General features: G+C 39.6%; 1 protein-coding gene and 2 long non-coding RNA genes across 3 annotated transcripts; 2 read left to right on the top strand and 1 right to left on the bottom strand.

Moving 5' to 3' along the window:
* The first annotated feature begins 2386 nt into the window (after positions 1-2386).
* LOC121585732 lies at positions 2387-2995 on the top strand. The gene is made up of 3 exons (XR_006003897.2): positions 2387-2477; positions 2705-2803; positions 2928-2995. It is a non-coding gene; the product is annotated as an uncharacterized LOC121585732 (long non-coding RNA).
* A 3450-nt stretch (positions 2996-6445) lies between these two features.
* On the top strand, positions 6446-7377 carry LOC121585586. Its single transcript, XR_006003872.1, has 4 exons — positions 6446-6481; positions 6569-6658; positions 7132-7230; positions 7358-7377. It is a non-coding gene; the product is annotated as an uncharacterized LOC121585586 (long non-coding RNA).
* Positions 7378-11061: 3684 nt separating this feature from the next.
* LOC121586504 (tumor necrosis factor alpha-induced protein 8-like protein 2) lies at positions 11062-16288 on the bottom strand. Its single transcript, XM_041903236.1, has 3 exons — positions 16152-16288; positions 11978-12302; positions 11062-11658 (listed from the first exon to the last, which is right to left on the bottom strand). The coding sequence occupies exons 2-3, from the start codon at positions 12293-12295 to the stop codon at positions 11416-11418; spliced, it is 561 nt and encodes a 186-aa protein (XP_041759170.1). The 5' UTR covers positions 12296-12302; positions 16152-16288; the 3' UTR covers positions 11062-11415.
* Positions 16289-17208: the final 920 nt, after the last annotated feature.

Raw genomic sequence — 17208 nt, 5'->3', positions numbered from 1 at the left:
AACATATTGGTACATTATGCAGACACATAAATACAATGTGATATCACACAATATAAAATACAAATAAAATATAAGATCAGCCTAACTACATGGACAGATGTCTGGTGTCTTGCAGTATTTCTTAAACTTAGAGAAAATAATCCTTTATTGTTTATTCATAAAGATCATGAGCCCACCCTGGACCAGGAGGACCCAGTCCTTGTTCAGGTAATAATGTAGGCCTATCAATAGTCTGAGTACCGGTCTGTTTCTACTCTCTTGCCAATTCCATCGTGGCAATATGATATTTGCATAACAATCCAATAAGGTTGTGGGCAGAAAGCTGAAACAGACTGGCACCCAGGCTATGACAATACTGCTTCTGTAGCAGGATTGGTTCAATAACAATCTGACATTCAAACTGTAATTTTACTCACTCGAAAATGTATCCTTAGTTTGTAGATGAGGAGGTTGGCAGCGGCCCTGTCTGGCTTTAATCCCTTGGTCTGGACCTCTGTGGGTTCCCAGCTCTGTAAATCCAACGATACTGATAATCTCTAGTTTTAAGACTAGTTTATGTAACTTAAACATAAACAATACGTTTTCTGAAGAACAATATGGAAATACATTTCTGTAAACATATTCCCTATTTTTTATAACTGCAGCCAACATATTACCTTACCCATGCTGGGAGGATGCTGGTGAGAGAGCTGGCAGTGTTAAACACACAGGTAAGCATGCAGATTATTGGATAAAGCTAATCTGATCTAATAGGAATAATTACCTTCAGTATCCACTATGGTAGTGGAATATTTTGTTGTCTTTAAAGCTGTTCCCTCATTTTTCACAGATTTTCTCGATTGAGCAGCCTATTTTAATCTGTTTCTCTCGTGCTGGAAGGATGATATGGGATGAACTGTCCTCTCATTCTGAAGAGGTAGCCATTCACATGCAGGTTCTTCAGACATGCTCTTAACATTTATAATTCAGACCTGTGTGTTTCAACTATTATCATTGCAGTGGCCTCCTCTTGCGATCCTCCCTATACCAGTCTTTCACTCCTATACCAGTGTATCATTCAAACTGACTCTTAAATTGATCCTGTCTTGTTCCTTAGTATGTGGATGAGGAGGTTCGGCAGCAGCCCTGTCTGGCTTTAATCCCTTGGTCTGGACCTCTGTGGGTTTCAAGCGCTGTAAGTCCATCCATTCTGATACTCTCTGGTCTTTAGACTGGTTTATGTAACTTAAATATAAACATGACGTTTTCTAAAGAACAATATAGAAATACATGTCTGTAAACATATTTCCTATTTTTCTAATAGTCTGTAACACTGCAGCCAACTTATTACCTTACCCATGCTGGGAGGATGCTGGTGAGAGAGCTGGCAGTGTTAAACACACAGGTAACCATGCAGATTATTGGACAAAGCTAATCTGATATAATAGGCAGGATTACCTTCAGTATCCACTATGGTAGTGGGATACTTTGATGTCCTTAAACCTATTCCCTAATTTTCTTACAGATTTTCATGAATGAGCAACACATTTTCATCTCTCATGCTGGCACGATGGTATGGGATGAACTGTTTTCTCAGCCTGAAGAGGTAGCCATTCACATGCATGTACTTTAGACATATTCTTAACATTTATAACTCAGACCTGTGTGTTTCAGCTATTATCATTGCAGTGGCCTCCTCTTGCATTCCTCCCTATACCCGGCTTTCACTCCTATACCAGTGTATCATTCAAACTGACTCTTAAATTGATCCTGTCTTGTTCCTTAGTATGTGGATGAGGAGGTTCGGCAGCAGCCCTGTCTGGCTTTAATCCCTTGGTCTGGACCTCTGTGGGTTTCAAGCGCTGTACATCCATCCATTCTGATACTCTCTGGTCTTTAGAGGATATTAAACATTAACATCAAGTCACTAGTTTTCTATAAAACAATATAATGAACATGTCTGTAAACATATTCCGTCTTCTTCATCTCCAAGCCCAAACCAGTCTACTATCTCACCCGTGCTGGGAGAATTCTGGTGAGAGAGCTGGCAGTGTTAAACACACAGGTAACCATTCACATTATTAACCAAAGCTCATCTGATCTTATAGGGAGAATTTCCTTAATTTGATGGCTTTACCCTATTCCCTCTTCTTTTCACAGACTTCCAAATTGGTTACTGAGGAGCCTACCTTTCACCTCACTGAAGCGGGGAGGCTAGTGCTTGACGAACTGTCAGCACCTGCAGATAGCCATTCACAGGTAGCCATTCACATTATTAGACAGTCATAGAGTATTAGTAATAGTACACATTAACATGTCCTCTATCTCCACAATTGTGTTTTTTATTAATCACAGAGAAACCTCTGAAATTAGGGGATGTCTTTGTTTTTCAGCCAAATAGTGAAGACTCTGGTTTTCCCTATGAGAAGTTGCAGCTGGTTGGGAACTGGGGTTCGTTTCATTTCCATTACTGGAAGATCCATTATGGACGAGTGCAGGTACTTCAGACATATTCTTAACACTAATGAACACACCTGTATATTTTAACTCCCATTTGTCTCTGGGGTTTCTTTTGTATGTCTGGCCCTAATTGAAACGTAGGGGAAAGTTGTTATATCACTGCCAGTAATGATAGTCAAAACTGAAATCGCCAGCCAAATGATATAGAAATCTAGAGTTAAAATATAGAGAAAGGTCTGCAGACTGAAGGCGTTTTTTCTTTTAGCAAAATGAAGAGGACTTGCATCACCTGTGCATTGTGAGGGGAGTGGAGAAACAGCTGTGGTGGAGCAGAGTCATTCAGGAAAAAATCCTGGACCCATGGGTGAGAGATTCTCAACTGATCTTTCATCTCAAATGCACCTGATTTGTGTCAAATGATGCACACAATATAGGGCTACTTATATTTCCTGGATGAAATGTAATATTTCCCTGTGTCTCTTTTAAAGGGTCTTGTCCAGGTGGTCCTCACCAACAAGGAGCTGACTGGTATTAAGGTACAGTCAAACACTTTTTCACCCCCCAAAAATGGGAAGTGGCAAATGTCCATTTACCTGTTTAAATAAATGTTGACAGAAAATGAAATGAGACATTTGAATTTCTATCCTCATTTTTAGTTCCTTGGTAGAATGATCTATGGACTCAGGTCCTGCCTTGTCAAGAGGAGGTCTGAGTTCACCTATTATGAGGATGCCCAGGTATAACTCGTTGTTTCTCTGTGCTAGGATTTATTTCAGTGTTTGGTTGAGGGGTTTTTAATATTGTGGTTTTCAATGTTGGGCTTACAGTGTCACATGTTGTGTGTTAAACAGCAGGTGGATATCTCCACCACAGTGGAGGGGTTCCAGGAGAGGGGGATGAGATGACGTCGTATCAGTTCTCCACCTCTGACATCATCACCACCCCTCATGAACCGTTCTCTGGCTCCTCTCACCAGTTCCCCCAGGATTCTCCCCCCTCCCCCTCCCCCTTTCCCTTCCGATTCCCCTCCCAGTCCCCCCTCCACCTTACCACTCCACCCAGGACCAGGACCAGACCCCTGACAGCACTCCTCATGTAAAACTCTTTCTACAGTCAATAGCACTTTTTTCTTTGTTTTACTGACATTTGTACTTGTGTGTACAGGTGTGTGCTAAGTGTCATTGTGTTCAAAACACAATGTTTTGGTATCGACAGGTTTGTATTGTCTGTCAAGGGTCAAGTTTTTAGGTCAAGATGAAAGTATTGTTATGATGTCACTGAATGTTTTGTCTGCTTTAGTTGATGTTGCAGGTGAAATGCAGTTTAGTAGAGTTGATGTTAATGTGATGTCTGCTTTAGGAGTTTGTGGAGGAGCAAAATAATGTTGCAGATGTGCCCCAGCTGTGGTGAGTTTGCTTTAATGTGTTCATCTATAGTAAAAACATTTGCTTTGAAATAATCTGCCCAATATTGTACTTATACAGAAGTAGGACCTTAATTACCTTTTACTGCAGTGGGCTAGATCAGGGTCACACAGTGTGTTTCTTAATAGTCTTAAACAAATATACTTTGAAGCAAAAGTATACATTTCACACATATGGATATGGTCTTAAAAAAAGAAGACACCTTTACCATGTCAGATATAGAGTTGAAACACTTTCTATACAGTACCAGTCAAAAGTTTGGACACATCTACTCATTCCAGGTAAAAAAATTAATAAAAATCTATATTGTAGAACAGGGTTCTTCAATTCCGGTCCTGGAGGGCCGAAACACTTCTGTTTTTTATTTCTACCTGGTAGTTAATTGCACTCACCTGGTGTCCCAGGTCTGAATTAGCCCCTGATTAGAAGGAGAGGATGAAAAACAGAGGTGTTTCGGCCCTCCAGGACCGGAATTGAAGAACCCTGTTGTAGAATAATAGTGAATACATCAAAACTATGAAATAACACATATGGAATCATGTAGTAACCAATAAAGTGTTAAACAAATCAAAAAATTTCATATTTGAGATTTTTAAAAGTAGCCACCCTTTGCCTTGAGGACAGCTTTCCACACTCATGGCATTCTCTCAACCAGCTTCATGAGGTAGTCACCTGGAATGCATTTCAATTAACAGGTGTGCCTACTTATAAGTTAATTTGTTGAATTTCTTTCCTTCTTAATGCGTTTGAGCCAATCAGTTGTGTTGTGACAAGGTAGGAATGGTATACAGAAGATAGCCCTATTTGGTAAAAGACCAAGTCCATATTATGGCAAGAACAGCTCAAATAAGTAAAGAGAAACGACAGTCCATCATTACTTTAAGACATGAAGGTCAGTCAATCCGGAACATTTCAAGAACTTTTAAAGTTTCTTCAAGTGCAGTCGCAAAAACCATCAAGCACTATGATGAAACTGGCTCTCATGAGGACCGTCACAGAAAAGGAAGACCCAGAGTTACTTCTGCTGCAGAGGATAAGTTCATTAGAGTTAACTGCACCTCAGATTGCAGCCCAAATAAATGCTTCACGAAGTTCAAGTAACAGACACATCTCAACATCAACTGTTCAGAGGAGACTGCGTGAATCAGGCCTTCATGGTCGAATTGCTGCAAAGAAACCACTACTAAAGGACACCAATAAGAAGAAGAGACTTGCTTGGGCCAAGAAATACGAGCAATGGACATTAGACCGGTAGAAATCTGTCCTTTGGTCTGATTAGTCCAAATTTGAGATTTTTTGGTTCCAACCGCCGTGTCTTTGTGAGACGCATAGTAGGTGAACGGATGATCTCCGCATGTATGGTTCCCACTGTGAAGCATGGAGGAGGAGGTGTGATGGTGTGGGGGTGCTTTGCTGGTGACATTGTCTTTGATTTATTTAGAATTCAAGGCACACTTAACCAGCATGGCTACCACAGCATTCTGCAGCGATACGCCATCCCATATGGTTTGCGCTTAGTGGGATTATCATTTGTTTTTCAACAGGACAATGACCCAACACACCTCCAGGCTCTGTAAGGGCTATTTGACCAAGATGGAGGGTGATGGAGTGCTGCATCAGATGACCTGGCCTCCACAATCACCCGACCTCAACCCAATTGAGATGGTTTGGGATGAGTTGGAGCGCAGAGTGAAGGAAAAGCAGCCAATAAGTGCACAGCATATGTGGGAACTCCTTCAAGACTATTGGAAAAGCATTCCATGTGAAGCTGGTTGAGAGCATGCCAAGAGTGTGCAAAGCTGTCATCAAGGCAAAGGGTGGCTACTTTGAACAATCTAAAATCTAAAATATATTTTGATTTGTTTAACACTTTTTTGGTTAGTACATGATTCCATATGTGTTATTTCATAGTTTTGATGTATTCACTGTTATTCTACAATGTAGAAAATAGTAAAAATAAAGAAAAACCCTTGAATGAGTAGGTGTGTCCAAACGTTGACTGGTACTGTAAATCACAGAAGACTGAAATATAACAAAACCGTTTGACATAGAAAAACCAGATTTTCTGCATTTTTAAAAATCATTTTGATTAACTATGAAATTATGAAAAATATTAATATCATTACACCCATGAGGCCACTAGAGGGCGAGTTGGTCACTTGACTGCAGGAAAGGGTCTACTTTAAACCAGTGTGCTATAGCAGTGAAATAATCCTGCAGGAACAGCAAATATGAATTATTATGTGGATTATCATTTTCATTTTTGTAGGGGTTGATACATTTTTTGGGCAAATCAGTCTGACAATTCAAAGTGAAAATTACAAACTTTAAAAGCCTTTTTAAAACACTATAAGTTTAATTTCCTGCCGTGCAGGAAAATTCTCAGCAACAAAAGAGTGATCAAATGAAGGTCCTACATTGGTATGGTCTGTCTGAATCCTGCAGTTGTAACATAGGATAACATAAGAGGATATCTTCATCTCATGGCATTGATGTATGCTTTATCTCCTTATGTTGCACATGTGTTACTAAACATTTATATTTACAGGAGTTACTTTGGAAACCAAGGGACAACCAAATTCTCTCTGAGGCTGGCCGGTATCCGACATGCTATGGAGGTGAGAAATTGTGAATTTAGCACCTTTTGTATTTCATTTGATTAACATTTCTGGACTATTTGTAAATGTATTGTCTTGTTCTCACAGGCTCTGACATCCTCAGACAGTACCTCCCTTAATTACCTCACCCACGCTGGGAGGATGGTGTTGAGCGGATTGTCCGAGCTCAACCAGCAGGTAACCATTCACATAATTGTACAGAGTTCATCAGACCAGATATACAGTATAGTTCCCACATAGATGTCATTTCAACGTCTAGTTTTGAGTTACATTTGGTTGAGTTGTCAACTAATGTGAATTCAATTTGAATTCAACAAAAACATTGACCATGTCATTGGATTTAGGTTAAAAGTTAGGTGAAAAAAAGACTAAATTCCCTTACGTTGATGACTTTTTTCAAATCCAATCAGTTTTCCACGTTGCTTTAACATCATCACATTACATTTTTTTGTTAAAATGACATAGAAACTACGTTGATACAACAAGTCTTTGCCCAGTGGGTTACCTTTAGGCAACAGTGATTCATAGGTTTTAGTTGAAAAGTTCCAATGTCTTACAAGCAAAACAATCAGAGACCCTCTGAATTACAGACCTGAATCTTTGATTTTATGATCTAAGTTTAAGGAATTGTATGATTGTTTTGTTTTGAGGATGTGAGGCAGTTTCAGCAGGCCTACGACCTCCTGGTGAACTTCATTAATGAGCCAGCAAACAGGGAGCGACTAGAGCAAGAGATGGCTCTTGTAGGAGTAGGTTTACATGCAAGTTTGAGCGTTACCTGCAGGCACAGTCTGCTCATCCAACATCTACTCAATGAGACTTTCTAAAGTGCTTGTTAATGAAGATTATGTAATTATCGTATTTGTTTGACTTCAGATCGACCGCATCAACTTCGTAGATGTATTTTATGAATTCGTTCTACTAAGCCTTCTAGAAGGAAAAACATCTCTTCCTACATCTGTAAGTGGCCCTAAGAATGTAAACATCCTGTTGTTTATCTATCCTATCCACACTGTTGTATCAAGCCTGTAGACACTCACTCATGTCCCCTGTTCCTTCTCCAGAGGCCTGGTAGCTTCTTTTATCTGCTCATGGAAGTGATAATGAGGATTCACCCTCCTGGAGGAGCCTGGACAGAGGCTGCTCGGAACTTCTACCTCCTCATTGAGGTACATTTCTCTCTCTCTCTCTCTCTCTCTCTCTCTCTCTCTCTCTCTCTCTCTCTCTCTCTCTCTCTCTCTCTCTCTCTCTCATCCTGAGCTGTGTGTGATGGTTTGTTCATCATTATCTTTGTAGTTGGTCATTAAATAATAGTTGATGATGTGTCTGTTGTCGTCAGGGCCAGATGAAGGCGTGGCTGGACTCCATCTTCAACCTCGATGAGTCCATCTATGAAAGCCCACAGATGCTCTCGGGGCAGGTGATGGGGAATCTAGGTAATGCAGGTTGAGTTCCTCCTGTCCAGCCTGGATTAAGGGTCCCAAACTGAGCTGAGGATCACTAACACAAAATAAAGTTTTTTGCATTTAAACATTATCTGTCAATCGTAAACTAACTTTACATAATGTGTGGGGGAGAGTGGGGTAAGTTGAGCCATTTTTTACATTCAGTATCACTCCGTCAAGGGAAATATAGTATTCTTTCTAACAAAGATATCTACATATATTTCAACTTGCCATTGGCTCAACCATTGGCTCAACTTACCCCAAGGCAAACATTTTGACTTTATTAGCCCACACAGCTATAATGATGCACTTTCATGCCAGGTTTAGGACCTCATATTAAAGCTTATAGAGACCCCAACTGATGTATAGAACAATCTTTAAATTATCTACTTTGGTTTAGGTACAAGCATAATGAAACCTCTAACACAATAAATTAATTTGACTTGGTGAAAATCTGTTTTTTGGACCTTACTTGCTTACCACTTTTTCTATGTGGTTTCTTTCTTCATAATAATAATATGCCATTTAGCAGACGCTTTTATCCAAAGCGACTTACAGTCATGTGTGCATAAATTTTTACGTATGGGTGGTCCCGGGGATCAAACCCACTACCCTGGCGTTACAAGCGCCATGCTCTACCAATTGAGCTACAGAGGACCCATGAAATGAAATGATGACCACACAAGAAGTAGATTATTTTAGGACTTTTATTGTAGCCTTCTATAATATTAATACAGTTGCCTATGTAATAGTACTGATTGTATATTCATCAGATTTGAAAGAAGCAACATTAATTATGGTAAACTAGAAGTGGCACTAAGTAACCCTCCTCCAGGTGCAATATTCGCTGTAGCCACTAGAGGACAGCAATGATTAATTTTTCACAGTTATGGCTACTAATAGGATAACCTGTTGCATTAATGGCATGCACTGTAACCAGTGGTGGGAAAAGTACCCAATTGGCATACCTTAATAGAAAATGACACAAGTAAAAGTGAAAGTCACCCAGTAAAATCTTACTTGAGTAAAAGTCTAAAAGTATTTGGTTTTAAATATACTTAAGTATCAAAAGTAAATGTAATTGTTAAAATATACTTAATATCAAATGTACAAGTAAAAGTAGAAATCATATCAAATGTCTTATATTAAGCAAACCAGACGGCACCATTTTCTTGTTTTTTAAATTTATGGATAGCCAGGAGCATGCTCCAACACTCACACTGTTTAGTGAGTCCACCAGATCAGAGGCAGTAGGGATGACCAGGGATGTACTTTTGGGTGTCATGGAAAATGTAAAAAGTACACTATTTTCTTTAGGAATGTAGTGAAGTAAAAGTAAAAGTTGTCAAAAATATAAATAGTAAAGTACAGATACCCCATAAAACTACTAAGTAGTACTTTCAAGTATTTTTACTTAAGTACTTTATACCACTGACTGTAACTGGAATGACAAGTTCATCAATGTCAAGAACAATGTCTGCATATCTAGTCTCAAAATGCAAGTAGGTGATGCATGCTTGCCTCATTTCCTGAGGCCATTTTCTGGTGAAAGCCTGAGGGTGCTGTCTTTCTGACGCTTCCTGTTCCTTCTTTGCATAAAACGTTAAGGTCTGAAGTTTAACAAAACAGATGACTCATAATAAGCCATCAAGCCTGATATATGTACACTATATTTTGGCCCATAAGTCCTTTAATTGCAGATATTCCCTTTCAAATGGTGTACATCTAAGACAGTTATAGAAAACAGATAGCTTGTAAAGGGGTAGGGTGCACTATTAGAGTTTACTTGCTGTGTAGTTCTCCTGTGGAAAGTATCATGTGGTTCATGGCCAATTATTGCCTCATTCTTCTCCCATTGCACAACATCCACTAAGTGCTACTGCTGAAATACTACAACCTTGTTTATAAGATGTTGTTTACACATACTCTTGCACTGATATCCCCCCAACCACATCGTGTGATCTTAACACACATAAAATAGCACATTTCTGGTTCTGACCTTATCTCCTAAAATGGTCCATCTGCAGCATTTCCAGAAAGCTCAGAGGAATATTCATGTTGTGGAATTATCACTGATTGATTGCAAACTTGAAGCAATATATAAAGTGCATCCAATCGTCGCATGCATTGCAAAGGACTGTACAGCAGGACTTTAATTCAGACATATATTAGAAATTAAATGCCATTAGCTGGCCTTACTCTTTGTTTAAAGTACTACTTAAGTAGTTTTTTTGGGTATCTGTACTTTACTTTACTATTTATATTTTTGACAACTTTTACTTCACTACATTCCTAAAGAAACTATTGTACTTTTTACTCCATACATTTTCCCTGACAACCAACAGTACTCGTTACATTTTGAATGCTTAGCAGGACAGCAAAATTGTCAAATTCAAGCACTTATCAAGAGAACACGTGGTCATCCATACTGCCTCTGGCCAGGCGGACTCACTAAGCACAAATGCATATTTTGTAAATAATGTATGAGTGTTGGAGTGTGCCCCTGGCTATCTGTATATTTTAAAAACAAGAAAATGGTGCTTTGTTTAATATAAGGAATTTGAAATGATTTATACTTTTACTTTTACTTTTGATAATTAAGTATATTTTAGCAATTACATTCACTTTTGATACTTAAGTATATTTAAAACCAAATACTTTTAGACTTTTACTCAAGGAATATTTTACTGGCTGACTTTCACTTTTACTTGAGTAACTTTCTATCAAGGTATCTATACTTTTACTCAAGTTTGACAATTGGGTACTTTTTCCACCACTGTTTACAAGTGGAACAAACAGTCAGTGATCAGATAGATACTAAGGCTGCATGCATAGATGTGCCCCAGACACTAATTGAGGTGATTGTCTGTTGGTCCTAGATAGACACTTTTAATTTGAATGGTACTTAAATGAGGTTAGCAACTGCTGTGACTGGGCAGGCAGAATGTTGTCCTATTAAAGGCCATTAGTTTCCCCAGAAACGGAATATCTTAAAACAGGAGGACTAATCTATTGAAAGTAGACCACAGATGCATTCTTATCGTGCCGGAAGCAGGGAGTCCTGACAAAGAAGCAGGTTTATTATATATTTCATAGGTGATCTTTGTAAAATGTAAGCTTTTTTTCTTTCATATATCATATTTGAATGGACTTTACTTAGCTCCAACAGCATTTGACTGAAATGCATTTAGGCAGAGGTAGAGGTAATATTGTGAGATACTGAAATGTGACTATGCATGTCGTGCACATTCAATATATCGCCCAGTCCTAATGCAGATGGCTTATGTTGTAAAGCAAGGACGATGATTCCATGTCCTCATAAAGATCCCAACATAAATCAATATCTACATCAACTGACACTGAATCAGTGTCCCCATTAAGCTACCAAAATGATATCTCCTGGTATTTTCATTGGGCAAACTGAATTCAGAATTCTTTAATAGGCTTGCAAAAGTTTCTCATTTTTCCAGCACTGTTTGGAATTCCCACTCATAGCTTTCCTTCCTCAACCAGTTTGTTCAGGCCATTGCAGATCTTGGTGAGATTAGGCCAGAGAGGGCCACCGGGGGTGTAGAGGTTGGTCAGTAGGTTTTGGTCAGAGTAGTGGTTGAAGACATGCCGAATGCGCCCGAGGGATTTGGGTGTCAGGTGTTTCTCCACGAGCTTCAGCAGGATGTCCCTACAATCTGTCAGAAGCTCCGTCATGACAGCCCTATCAAATGTGAACTCCACCTGGGCCAAATGGAGAATAAGATATTAGTGACAGCATAGCAGTAATTACAACACAGTTATTATAACAGCTGTAATTACCATTTAAGGTGCTAGTTTATGGTATTGGCTTCAGGATAGAGACTATTGTAAGTGGGGCATTGTTGTTTCCTATTAAAGTCCCCTTAGGATTCTGTCCAGCTAGTTTTACATTTTAATAAGAATAATCAATGATGGTAGGGTGATGTCAGTAGGTTATTTCATGCAGGCTTTAGGTTGGGGCATCATGCAGAGTTCAAATAAGGCTCTGAAGAGTTCTACATGTTTTCTGATGTAAAGTTACCTCCTGGAAGCTGATTGCCGTCATGGCCCCCTGGTGCAGCTTCTTCTTGAAGTCCTGAGCCAGGCTGAGCTCCTCTTTACTGAAGCGATCGTGCCGAAAGAGAACGCCCACCTTTACCACCACCTTGACCAGGTCTTTGACCACCTTCTGGGCCTCTGTGCGGTTCCCAGAGTATTCCTTGGAGACACGGTAGAACTCGTCCAGGATTTCGCTGCTGGTGTCATCAATGAACATCTGCACCATGGATTTGCTGGCCATATGGCTGAGGATTTTCTTCTGGGCCTTCATGGCCATGTCTTTAGAGCTGAAGGACTCCATTTTGATTCTTGGAAGGAAGTGGAGAGTTGATGAGGCAGAATAATGGGGTTAAGTACAGTATCTGATTGTCTGGTCTCAGCTATGGCTTTAGAAACAGAGCACTAAAAACAGTTATTCTGGTAAGGTTGGTTCACTGATGTACACTGGTTTTCTCTGTGAAATGACCTTTAAGATAACTAAAGGGTCCTCTGTTTTAGTCAAGGACTTAAAGGTCCAATGCAACCGTTTTTATCTCTGGGTAACAATTAAGTATAGTACTTACTGTGATTGTTTTCAATTAAAATTGTCAAAAATAAACCAAAATAGCTTCTTAGCAAAGAGCAATTTCTCAAGTAGGAATTTTGCTAGAACTGTCTGGAAGTGGTCTGAGTGGGGAGGGGAAAACTGAAAATGATCTGTTATTGGCAGAGAGGTTTGGATTGGTCTATTACTAATTGACCTCCCGATGATGTCACCAGGCAGGCCAAAACTCCATCCCACCAAAACAGGCTGAAATTTCAGGCGGACTTTTCAAACAGCTCTTACACTAAAAGGGCATTATCATAATTTTCACCATTTCAGAGTATTATTCCAACCTCATAGTGTGGAAATATACATAAAACACAGGAAATGCATGTTTTTGACTGCACTGGGCCTTCATAGGGGCACTTGGCACAGTTAACCTTTACTATTCACATTGAGGAAGAGGAACTCACACTGCGGTAGTATTGTTCGAAGTTGAGTTATGACCTTGGACGACCAAGATTATTGCTCTCCTGAGCTCTAGTGTGGGGGTCAAGAGGAAAAACCTAAACAAATAAAGGCATAAATCTGCCCCTATGCTGGCAAGTCTGTGTCAGTAGAGGCTGTTGTTGGTCGTTGGAGCAGGTTGGGGTTTCCTTTAGACACATTTAGTGTCGGAGGTCAATATCAAGTATGTGCTGCTCTTGGAGACAAGTTTAGGCTATCATCTTCATACACCTCCTTTTGCACCACTCTCTTTACCTTGCCCTGACATCCACTCTTTGTAGAAGAGATTCTCTCCTACTTCCAAAGTAGATAATACAACAACAATGCAGGAATGTAGCCCTTTTTGGAAAAATAAGAAAAAATGACTTTGCGTATTATCTCAACTTAAATTAAGTCCAAATGTCCATAATTTTGGCCTGTGACCTTATTCCCGATTACATATTTTCTCTAGAATCTTCTGAATAGCTCATCATGTAGCATTGCACAGTACATAAAGTACTGTAATTGTAGGGGTTAACATCACTTCACTCAAATGGATAAAAGTGCAGACAATGATCTAATTGGTCCTGTAATCTGTTTGATCTTCTATTCCTCAAGGGATGTTTTCAATGGAACACTCTGTGACTCAGAGTGACAATCTGCATGGTTGCTCAGATACCAACAGGAAGTATGATAAACATGTCACATCACCCAGCCTTTGGAGTTAGATGGTTCTGATAGCCTGAAGATAAAAAATCTTTGTACAGTAGAGGAAGTCTAAGACACACTGCAGCTGCCAGTTTACCTTAAATGCACTGACTCTGTCATAGGTGTGTTTGACATAGTCTATGGTAAAAGGGTAATTTACCAATTGCATGGATTATGAAGACCCACTCTGCAACCAGTCATCTCCTTGTTAATTCAATAATATGAGTGAGTATGAGAGGGGATTCAGAATCTGCGTATTTTCACCTACCACAACTAGGACTTTCATGTTGACCACATGAGTTAGAAACCTTGATCAACCAGACACTTGAGTTAATGAAGTAGGTCAGATACTGTATGTGGGAAATCACACTGTAAACTCGCTTGCATATCCCTTCAAGTTTGTATGTCTAATGGTTACGCTTCTGGGTTTGCACATAATGTCCATTTTCCGCACCTATCAGCATCCGCCTGTTTTGCATGGTAAAGATTACAGATACCGCATCAACTTATTTGCTCCTCTTCTGATTTGAATAGACCCTGATAAAATAAGTAATGTGGATCTCAGGTGTGAGGTTTTGTCTAATTCAGACACATCACACAGTATAAAAGCAGCTCTGTAAGGCTAGTCTTTCACCTTATGATTAACATTTTGATCACTTACTTGCCAATTGTAACACTGTGGTTAAAATGTTGAAGTGCATTTGCACAGCTCTCTCATGTGTGATTCCATGAAACACATGAAACCTGACCTACATCACAAGTCTGTCTGTTTTGTTTCAAAATGTGAGACACCTTTTTACGAAAGAGTCTTACTTCCTGTGTGTAACAGTCATAAGAAGGAGACATTGATATGAAATAGAAGAAGTTGGCTACCAGTGCCCTGTATGATGTAACTGTCTTTCCACGGCTCAAAATGGCATGGCCTCAAACACATTCAGATGACACACTCCTTCAAACAGTGAAGGTCACATTTCCTGGTGGGTCAATGTAAGCTAAAGCTAACAGAGCTAATAGTTAGCTGTCTGAGAAGCTCAAACACGAAGACTGACAATTTCAATTTGCGTCACGACCTTCTGTTTGGCATCCTCCTGGAGAAACTTGTTTCCAAGTGTGTGAAGTAGAAATCAAATCTTACACAAAATATCTTGGACACCCACTTGCATTGTCAATGTTTGGTTAACCCTCAAATGTGTTAACTCGGCTTTTACACAATGACTCAGCCTCTAAATTTATTTTTTTGCACCTCATTTTTTCATGGACAGTTCCACAAAGTCCATATTTTCAACTCATCCCCTTTGAACTATCTGTTGTTCATATTCAGACCTACAAAGGCTGATTAACTGTGATGATTAACACAATCCCCCACCCCTCTACGCAGGATGTTTTGATACAGATTTAGGAACTTAATTTGATCACTCTGTTGCAGGACAGCGTTCCTGCAATGCAGCATATTTAAAACTTGTTGTATATTTGAAGTTTAAAAAGGCTTCTGAAGTTTGTAATTTCCACTTTGAAATGTCAGACTTGATTTTCCATTACGAAAAATGTATCAACACCTACAAAAACTTAATAATTCACATTTCCTGTTGCTGCAGGATTATTTTCATGCTTTAGCAAACTGGCTCAAATTAAGATCCTACATCTGTAAGAGACCTAAGGAGCTTGATGAGATTGTTGAATACTATAATGATCTGTTTCCTTTCAAGATATTGGGTAACTTTAATGTGGAGCAATCATAGGTGATATAATAGAACTTGATGCATGAATAAGGGAGACAGACCAGCATAGCAAGCACACGCACAAACTCACAAACTTACACAACACACACTCACATAGTTGCCCACAGAGTTGTTTTTCAGCTGCTAGAAAGCTATTATCACTACAAGGTTTTGTCTTTAAATGCCTTTGATATGCACAGAAGTGGTCATTGTTGCTAAACTGATGGTCTAAAATAGCCTTGCCAAAAATATGACCTACTCATATTTTCCACTTCTAGTAATGTAGCCAAGCGCCCACTCTTTAAAAAAAGCTTTGACATTATGATTAATGTCTTACATACAACTGAGGCTATGGAGTTTAAATAATGCTGTTTCGGGGCATAAATGTCTGAGCTCATTTGAAGGCACCTGTCTGCATTGTACACAGACAAACATTTACTTGTACACAAACACGCAACAGCACATACACTCACACACACTGAAACACTTAACACTTAATAACAGACGTAAAAATATGCTCTCCAATTTACAAAGACACACACATACACACACACACACACACACACACACACACACACACACACACACACACACACACACACACACAGCGTTATAAAGATACGCTCTCCATACACACACGTAGACACTCAGATGTTGGACACACAAACCACACACCATCATCTTCCACTGAGTCTGAAATTACGGTGCTATGAAATGCTTACCTGCGTGCCTATGGACCCTTGGCTCCAGATGGACTCAGTGCTCCTAGAGGAGGCTTCACATAAAGGGGTTGGGTGATCACAGTGCCCTCTCGCTATACCCACTATCCTGTCTCTGTGACTCTGTCTACCTCAGATGCATTTCCTTAAAGAGCTAATTTTTGTGGGCACGCCCCAGAGCGATGTATTTCTCTCTCTCTCTCTCTCTCTCTCTCACTATGTCTCTGCCTCTAAGCCTGGCAGCATTCACTATCACTTGCTCAGCATCTATAAATCTTGCACCACCGTTTCTGTTTTCATCTCTCCATTCCTTCTGTCCTCTTGTTCTCTCTCTATTATCCTCTGTATGTTTCCATCCCTCATATTTGGCTGTTGAAAGGGAAAATGCAGGGCCATTTTTGTGACACCCTTTAGTGGAATGCAGCTGTGGTCATCTGTTGATTTTTGTCTCTCCTCTGGTGACTGCTGTCTGCGATAACTCTCTGACAGTAATGTAGCTGACCCATATAAGGACATACAGGGTGTGTGTGTGTATGTGTGTGGCATTTCGAGATCCTGTATGGAGCAACAAAAGCACCAGAACAGTTATTCCCAGAAAATATGAATACACTGATTAGAATAAATTAACTTTGCAGTAACACAGTGATTTGTACTGTGAATGAAATGGACCCCGCTCTCTGGAAGCAATATTTCAAAACCTTTTGGTCTCAAAAGGGAAGCTGTGTCTGGACTGTTTCCAACGTTGTGCAACACCCCAGGCTTGCCCCTCACTATTGTTTCATGGGAGTGTAAAGGAACGTGGCAACCACAGTGATTTCAGTTACACACACTAAAGACAATTGTCTTCTCAACTATTCCAAACTGAAACTAGATTAATTTAAGAGAATTTGCATTTTAATTGTTAAGAGGTATAATATTTCAAGGCTACAAAGCTATTATTTGGCAAAATGAACAGGCTATAATGAAGCTGCAGATCAAAACTGATGCAGATCGTGATGAGGTAATGTCATAAAGTTGTGTCAGGTAACCCCTGAGTCAAGCAGCTGTAGTTGGTCTAGTT

This window comes from Coregonus clupeaformis, chromosome 17 (assembly GCF_020615455.1).
Source record: "Coregonus clupeaformis isolate EN_2021a chromosome 17, ASM2061545v1, whole genome shotgun sequence".
NCBI lineage: Eukaryota > Metazoa > Chordata > Actinopteri > Salmoniformes > Salmonidae > Coregonus > Coregonus clupeaformis.
This window is presented reverse-complemented; position numbering and strand designations above follow the sequence as displayed.